This window comes from Drosophila montana, unplaced genomic scaffold, assembly GCF_035044405.1.
Source record: "Drosophila montana isolate Dmon_TW-CO22-7 unplaced genomic scaffold, ASM3504440v1 contig_1624_1, whole genome shotgun sequence".
Classification (NCBI taxonomy): domain Eukaryota; kingdom Metazoa; phylum Arthropoda; class Insecta; order Diptera; family Drosophilidae; genus Drosophila; species Drosophila montana.
In genome coordinates, this window is record NW_026996559.1 from 2756317 (window position 1) to 2765104 (window position 8788).

Below are 8788 nucleotides of genomic sequence, written 5' to 3' on the forward strand. Positions count from 1 at the left end.
TATAGTTGACAGGAATTGTAAAATAAAAGCATTTGAAATACAAACGCCACAAATTGAGCAGCAACGTCCATCACACAGACAAAAGCTGCTTTCGTTGCCAATCGATATATCGATTACACGTGCTATCGGTGTTGCACAGCTATCGGCAAAGAATCAAAACAAAGACCACGCATTTATTTCGACAGCAAGCGTTCAACAAAGGGCACAAAGACGACTTGCAGGTAAATATATGCATAATGCGCACAAAGGCACATTTTAAAATGATGCCGCGTGCAGCGCATTCCTATGTGACGTGGTGATCTATTTAGTTTTTACACTAACCCAAAACAATTTCATCAGCAGTGAAAACGCGCAGTCATCATTTTCAGTAGCACTTGGAGCAGCAGTCAGTCACGCACAGCTCCCATGTCGCAGATTGACAACATTTTTAATCAGGTGCGTGCGCGCTTGCAGGCCCAAAGCATCAAGCTGTGGGAGGAGCCTTACTATTCCGAAGGCGTGGGCAGCATTGAGGCCTCAATTGAAGTAAGTGCACACTAGTCAGACCATGCAAACTGTAAGCATTTCCTTTGCCCACTGAACAGCGTCTGGCTGATGACTACGGCGCCCAGCTGGGTATCGACGCATCACGCTGCAAGTGCGTCCTCACTGAGCTGCAGGACAATGCGCTGCGGAAGCTCGCAGCTCGTCGGGAGTTCAGTGAAACGGGATTGGCCACGTTCAAGGTGCGACGGGTCGATAATCGCAATGGCACCACCTGCATACTAGACATCAAGTGTGACTTGAACGAACTGGGCTCCAAACTGCAGCAAACGATTGCGGCCAAGCTGCAGCTCAGCGATGCCAATCACGTAAAGTGCATCTCAGCGGGACGCATTATCTCTCCAAATTCAACGCTGGCTGCACAGCAGCTCAAAAACAATCAGCAGCTCATTGTGATAGTAGGCCAGGGCGACGACCAGAACGCGGCACTGCATGACCGAATCGGCAAGATCAAGGCGGATGTCGATGCGGTGGTCGCATCCCAGAGCCAGCTAATGGAGGTGGGTATACTAGAAATCATAGCAAGATCGAATAGGTATATTTGAAGTGCCAACGATTATTTATATAAATCTTTCATGACTGATCGTTCGATTGCTATATGATATAGTGTACTGATCCGATACACGAAAACTCGGAACTTTACAAAGATCCATTAAACACGTTTACGGGTTTTGACACCAATTTGAGGGAGACGGACATGACTATATCCACTCGGCAGTTGGACCTAAAGAATGCTAGCTAATATTTTTGTGCGGCCTTGCCCGGCCCAAGTTTTTGCTTCAAATTTAAGACATCACTGTTTGACCATTTCCCGATTCTGGACAGTGTAAATCTCCACGTTTAATCATTTCAGTCATTTAGTCAGTCAGTCAGTCAGGACAATCGGTAAATTAAACGACTGTAGTAAGAGCTCGCAAGCTAAGAGCGTACAAATAGAAGATACTTTGTTCGCATCTTTATACCGTCCAAAAATTTAAACGAAATTTGTTTACTTTGAACGCAATCTTTGAATTACATAGAGTTTAAAAAACATTTGAGGTCGATGGAATTTTTTGCTCATTTGTTCCCCATGGATGTCTATCCAGTCTTCAAAATTGTTCTTGCATGAATTTCTCAGGATAGATTATACATAGTGATAGGTATTGATATTGACAAGGTTAACAGAACTGGCAAATATAGAAAGCGAACCATGGAATGTTTAGTTCAGTAATGTTCGATCATAGCATTTTAATCTAGCGTTGGCTCCTATCATAGCTTCAAGAAGGGTATACATAAATCGATTAGAATTTGATAATAAGCTTATTCCCCATATAGATGGAGGATCAGGATGGCAATCCGGTGTTTCTACCGCCAAACGAGAATCGCGCACTGCTAACGGGCATGGGCTACTGCGAGAAGGCGCGCGTGGCAATGCACCGTGAGGATTATGAGGAGGCGCTGCTGCTGCTGCTCGAAGCGGATGAACAGTTTAACGCTTGCGATTCCAAGTTCCTGGAATCGGTGGATAACTATGCGCTGCTCAATTTGGATATTGTGTGGTGCTATCTGTGCCTGAAGAATGTCTCCCAACTGCCGGATGCAGACCGCCGTCTGAGCATCTGCGAGCGCAGCTTTCAGCGCAGCTATGGCGAGAACTATTCGCGTCTTTACGCGCTTAAGGGTCGCGGCTGTCCGGAGCGTGCGCTTATTATGCGTTTGCAGCTGCTCCAAGGCGTCGTGCTGTACCATCAAAATCAGCGGGATGCCGCCTATGAGCGCTTCGAGGCGGCTGCCGCGGTGCTCGGCGAGCTGAAAGTCAACGATGAGCAGCTGCTGCTGCTGGTCGAAATGGGCTTCGAGGTCAGCGAGGCGCGCCTCGCCCTGCGCTCCAGTTCGGGTAACGTAGAACGTGCGGTTCAGTACATACAGCAACGGAAACAACAGCTATCCGATGCCCGCAAACAGTCAAAGGGAGAGCGCGCCATGCACCGCCGCTATGCCAAGCAGGCGACCAAGGACAGCGACTGGGTTAATCCGCGTAGCGTTTGCACCCTTACCGAAATGGGGTTCGATCGTCGCCTGGCGGCGGCGGCGCTGCGCCGCACCCAAAACGATGTGCCACGCGCAGTGAGTTAGCAAGTCCCTCTGTGCAAGGGATTGACTTTATATGTGAATATCTGTGAATGCTTTTAGGTGGAACTGCTGCAAACCAACTCCGCTGAGCTGCGTGCAACTTTACTTGAGTCGCAAAGCGCTGACGCCGTACAGCTGGCTGCCCTGTTGCAGCTGGGCTTTACAGAGCCGGCTGCACGCGCAGCCCTCGAGAGCGCACAAAACAATTTGGAGCAGGCAACGGATTTTCTGCTCAAGGCTATTCAGAGCGAGGAGGAGCTGTTGCAGACCGTTGAGCGTGTTACACAGCTAGCCACCGATGGCATTGGCAGTGATGCAGCGTCCACGTCACAGGCGGCCACATCACCTACCGGCTCCCTCATAGATGCCGTGCTGCAAAAGGCCAAAGCCGAGATGGAGGCATATCAGGCGTACAAGCGTTTGCACGCCGATCTCACGCACAGTGATCAGGACTATTTGGATTTGCCGCTGCTGCAAGAGGAACAGCTCCTAGCCGAGTACCGCAACTTGCTCGAGCAGTAAACGGGAGTCGCTAGCTGCGTTAGCTGTTTGTTTTTAGCATTTAAGCCATTAAATTTAATTACGTTCGTTACGGCGGCTACGGCACGCTATATAAAAACCGGTTTATCACATGTGGATAACTGTAATCATGACTTGTGTATTGCAAATCGGTGACTTATAATGGCACTTAAGTGGGATTCCTCCCGTTGCTCCTAATCCCCGCATTCCCGATGCCAGTATCCCAGACCCGTAACCCAGCTTCTAGCGATCTGTCAACTGTAAGCGTAGTGCGCATTGCGTCTTGGCAAATAGTCGCATATTTGTATATATGTATATGTTTGTATATATAATGTATATATTATAATGTCCATGTAATCGAATAGTCTGTGATAGTGTGTCACACAGGTTATTAGCGTCTCATGCTAATTCATTTTATTTACCCAACTGACTAGATCATTGTCAATCTGCTGTTGCTGCGCCCGTTTGACCTTGTGCCAGGCCAAAGGTTGGGGTACATTTTGTAAAGACTTCATTATTCATTCAAATTCGGGCTAACATTTCACAGCACTCGGCTAAGCTGGCTGACAAAAGCTGTATGCTGTCTTAACGATCTCATCCGCGAGCATTTGGTATCAGGAATTCCAAATAATAACCATAAACACTGGATAAATTGCGGCTGACATGCCAATTTCCATAAAGCTCTTCCTGTTTCGTTGTTGTTGTTTTTACTCACTAAATGACATCAACTACGGACAATTATCGAAGCAGATGAGGCGGCATAAGTTAACGGCCAACGAAGCGCAGCCCTGAAATCTCATTGTTGTCAAGGGATTCTGTATGTTGCTGTTGATTTTTGAATATTTTTGTTTTTGTTTCTAAATAACTATTTTTATTGGCATTCAACAGTTATTAACAATTTCGAATGCTGTAATTAAATCGTTTTAATGAAACAGTGATTATATGTATATGTAAAAATGTTCTATCAAAGAGGGGCTTGACAAAGTACTCATTTCTAAAATGGCCTCCATTTATCTTGAATTATGAATAACTAATGTAAAAAATGTTTTTTTTTTTGTTTTAATACCCGGAACCCTATTTAAAATGGGTTAAAGGGTATAATGTATTTGTGCAAATGTATGTAACAGGCATGAACGCAAGGATCTCAGAACCCATAAGAGCTAGAGTCCGCAAGTTTGTTGCCCCCCAATTTAAGCCACAATTTTAATGCAATTGTTTTTTTTTTGAGAATATACGAATATTACGAATAGCATAATAAGATCTACTGTTTAAAATGTCATCAAGACGGCTAAGAAACAGAAGTCATTAAAGAAAACGTGTTTTGGCTGCCCACGTGTGCAGCAGTTAGCGCAAAGTGCAAGAATTTCTGTATACATGTACACACACACATTCATGCGCGTTTTTATTTAATTATATCAACAGCATTGCAACTGCGATTGTATTGTATTCTGAGCTGTGTGTATGTGTTGCTATTCAAATTCGCTTTTTTCTCGGCAAAAGTCAATCGGAGGTATGGCTTTTAAGTTGATGCGGTGGTAATTAGTGCGGTATGTAACGGGTTCAAATCTTATTGAAGGAACTTTTTTTTTTTTTAATTTATTTTTATTACTGCTTAAGCAAACGCGCTCGTAGCGCGAGCTGCATCTTGTGATGGTAAAAGAGGATACAGGATACCCCCTAGTCGGGAACTCCCGACTAGAGCCTCTTACTTGATATTTGTATATATGTACATGTATAAAAAGATTCACACGTGGCTTATACAAATTTATACAATTTGGAAAATAAATAATTTGAATCAAAAAATCGCTGTATCTTTTAAGAAAGAAGTCTCTGAAAATGATAAGTACAAAAAAATAAAAACTAAAACTCACAAAAAATCACAAGTTCCCATTCAATACTCTATTGGGACGAATATGGTCTTCTTATGCCCAATACCCATTGCAAAAGGGTAATTTAATGGGTATTATGGCGTTGGGCGAATGCATATAAGACAGAAGGACTACATAAATGATATATATTCATGCTTAACATCAATAGTTGAATCTATCTAGACATGTCCGTCTGTATAAGATCATTGATTTCAAGAACCATGAGAGCCATAAGGGTTAGACCTAAAGATTGCCCGCTATATTGCCCGTGGATATCCATCCCTTATCTATGAATTGAATAGGTATAGATTTTATAATTAAGTATTTCCACCTTTTAGCCTATAAGAGCTGGAGACACAAAATTTATAGGCTTTCGTTTAGTACACACATATTCAATATATAGCTTTTGAATTTTCACTTTTTGGATACCTTCCACCGATCCCACAAAACAAAGCTAAAAGTCTTTTCCAGAATGTATTTTCTATAGTATGGGACTGGGGGAAGAAGAAACACATCAGCTGCAGTACGAAGCTTGCCGAGTGCTTGTGTGTATGTGTGGAAGGTGTGTAGTTGTGCTTGATTGTCGGTGACGTGCTCTCAACCCTGGGTGCAGGATATATCCTAGCTGGGCATTCCCGACAAGTGCGATCTACTTGTTCTTTATGCGATTTACCTATTTGTTTCGAGTACAGGGTATACAAATAACATTATTTTAACGTTGTCTGCCGCCTTCTTTACTGCAATAAACCTTCAACCCGCAAAAACAATAACCTGGCTCTTAGTTTAACTATGGAATTCTTATTCTAGACTTTAATAGTTGCATTAATGTTCTAAGTTTTGTCTTTCGCACAACTTAAATTGCCGATTGGCATCGTTTACTGCGATTTTCGTTGTTGTTTAATTTAACAATTACATAACTAGACATATTTATACCCTGTAGTCATAGTTGTACATTAATTATTTTTATTTCAAATAAAGTTAAAAAGGCAAGTCAATATATCGTTTTCTGTCACTCCGTTTGCTTGCATATATATCCCACAAAACCGATTTGAGTCGGATAGCAAAAAGACTTAGATTTCTACAGATACACATATGTTTGTGTACTTCTATGTTATGAAGGTTAAAAATAGTTGGATGAATTTTAGGGGAATTTAAGTTGCAGAATGCATTAATGTATGGCATATTTGTGATACATTTGGGTAGAAGGTATCTTCTTGTCGAGCTGCCTTAATTTGTTTACTGTTGTCGTTGGTCTTTCTTGTGGTTTGTTTTGGCTTTAATTCCACTTTTTTTCCACCACTTAGTATTTAAAATTTTTAATGACTTTGGCAATTATGCGCAACTGATACGCAGCGAAGCGAAACTTTTGGCCATTTTATACAAACGGATATCTTGTTGTTTTGGCCAGAATGTTTCTGCTTTTGATTTTGGGTCCAAAGGCGCTTTACTGGCCCGAGTCCACCTAAAATTGTTTTCAATTTTCGTTTTGAATCGTTTTATTTATTAGTTGTTGGGTACGCAAACTTAATTCTTATAAACTTTAGCCTACAATTAGTTTGGAAATTATGTTATATATGTATGCATGTGTAATTTCATCAATTTTGGTTGTTACCCATAAGTTTACAGTTGAATGGGCATGTTATCGGGATGGTTGACAAACTTTGGGTTGGTGTTTGCTGAAATGAGTGGATGATCGAAAATTCGAACTTCGAGAATATACATTTGTCCAGTTATGGTAGTTCAAAGTTCCTTTTTTGTTTTTGGAAATGAGTTATGTTCTGAGTCTTGAACAAACTTTTTGTAATAATCTTCTTGTCCATCTATTCTATCTTTGAAGATGTTCAATTTGTGCTAATATTGTTCAACATTTCGGAATATTATATCATTAGCTTTCCATTCTTTCTATGGAAATTTGAGATATACAAGCTTGTTTGGAGGGTTCTAGTATTAACTGTATAAGAAGTACACTTGAACCCATATCATCTGGTATTGCTCATGGTGACTGCAATGTATATATACCTATCTATATAGAAAGTGTAGATACTGAGTGATATTGATATGCAATTGGCGTTACAACTGTTTTGTATTAAAAATTACGGTACCCGGACTGCTTATAGTCAAAATTGGTCATTTTAATCGGCCTGAAAAAGTAATAGATTTGTTTTTCCTGTCTTGCAGCTGTTTTAAAATCAATGTTAGCTCGACGATAAAGAACTTTTGTTAATTTCGCTTAGTGAACCACTTGGAATTAGCAAGTAATTCTAGGATGTGTCATGGCTTGAACTTTTGGGTTGTTCTGAGTCCTTTCTGGATTCCAGATTCCAGTGGGTGGCTAATTAAATGAATTTGGATTGGCGAGGTAATATTCAAAAATCATTCAGTTAGAGCCAATGCCAAATTGATAAAGATCGCTATAGGCAAATCAAGTTCCAACTCATTAACGTTGTAGCCACAATTGACGGTACAAAGTGCGGATATGGAGCCTACACGCCTGACTTGCGCTCCCCAGTAGCGATGACTTTCAGTTTTTCGGGAGATATATACTCATACTAAGGTAGACTTGTGTATGTGGGTATAGTTGTGTATGTGTTTGCATTGAATCTGGGCGAAGAACTGTAATGTCATGCATTAAAGCGGCAGTGAAACGGCTTTAATATATGGAATTAACTTATAGGAAATGGTGCAGCAATTAAAGCCATGCTATGCGACATCTCAATTTCCTGCGTTCTGCGTTCTTTTTGTTGTTGATTGTTTTGGCCCAAAGTTCTGGCCCTGTAAAGCAGCTGCACGCCATCTGTTTACAGTTAGAACAGATCATGGAAAAGGTAAGCGCCAGCAGGGAAGGGGCGCGGGGCGTGGGGATGTTCGTAAAAGGGGTTGCCGGGCGGTTATACGACTCCAAAACATTGCGTTTGTAGCGCCGATCGACCAGGTGAGAAGCGGCCGCTCTAGCCTAGCCGATCGTCGCTTGAATCGTTGGAACGTTGAATCGTTGCGGCGCCGCAGCTGCGGAATTAAATAATTTTCCGTAAGCGCGCTTTGTGAAGCTCAGTTCAATTGCGGCAAGCGTTGTCAACGGACGTCTTTCCACAACCATAGCACAGCTTTTCAACGGCAAGTTACACGACGCAAGCGCAACAGGCCGAAGAAGAAGAAGTAGTAGTAGAAGTAGAAGAAGCAGAAGACGAACAGTAAGCAGTCAGTGATTAGATGCAAATGATGCACCGCAGCAAAGTGCACAAAGAACAAGAAATTAGCAACAACTAACAGCTAAAAAGCCCACTGTGCGTGCGTGTGTGTGTGTGTAAGTGAAGCAACAACAACAACAATAACGTACATCACAACAAAACGCAACGTATTGAAAGTAAAACTTGGCGTCGCTCTCTCACGCCCAAAAGCGAAAACCAATACCCGAAATACCATTAAAAAAAAAAAACAAACAAACCAAAAAGAAAAAAAAAGAGTCAAGCGAAAAACAAGCCCAAGTCGTGTCTTAGTTTTTATTTTTTGTTTTTGTTTTATTGCTTGTGTGTGTGTGAGTGTGAGTGTGCGTGCATTGCGTGTGCACAGCGAAGAGACGAGAAATCATTTTGGAGCAAGTGCAGCGGGGGTTAGTAAGTCAATTCAATTGCATCTAATACCAGTTTAACTTCCTAACTAACACAAAAAATAAGCAATAACTAAACGAAGTAGTGGAGGAAGGAGAAGAGGTGAATGAAGATGTAGAGGAGAGCACAGACGTAAAC

The 8788-nt window shown here is 41.9% G+C and overlaps 1 protein-coding gene across 2 annotated transcripts; it reads left to right on the forward strand.

The window, feature by feature from the left end:
- The first annotated feature begins 37 nt into the window (after positions 1–37).
- On the forward strand, positions 38–3302 carry LOC135440104 (NEDD8 ultimate buster 1). 2 transcript variants are annotated; one of them, XM_064699115.1, is made up of 5 exons: positions 38–221; positions 340–525; positions 585–1043; positions 1858–2649; positions 2716–3302. In XM_064699115.1, exons 2-5 carry the CDS (start codon positions 406–408, stop codon positions 3175–3177), a joined length of 1833 nt encoding a protein of 610 aa, XP_064555185.1. In that variant the 5' UTR covers positions 38–221; positions 340–405; the 3' UTR covers positions 3178–3302. The 2 variants fall into 2 exon arrangements, with proteins under 2 accessions (XP_064555185.1, XP_064555188.1); XM_064699118.1 differs by having other exon boundaries at positions 343–525.
- The last annotated feature ends 5486 nt before the right edge of the window (positions 3303–8788 follow it).

What these genes read in the sequence shown, in the direction of transcription:
- LOC135440104 (XM_064699115.1), top strand. Translation starts at nt 406, where the DNA reads ATGTCGCAGATTGACAACATTTTTAATCAGGTGCGTGCGCGCTTGCAG. An exon ending in GCATTGAGGCCTCAATTGAA is followed by an intron (nt 526 to 584) that starts GTAAGTGCACAC and finishes CCCACTGAACAG; the next exon opens with CGTCTGGCTGATGACTACGG. An exon ending in AAAACGATGTGCCACGCGCA is followed by an intron (nt 2,650 to 2,715) that starts GTGAGTTAGCAA and finishes GAATGCTTTTAG; the next exon opens with GTGGAACTGCTGCAAACCAA.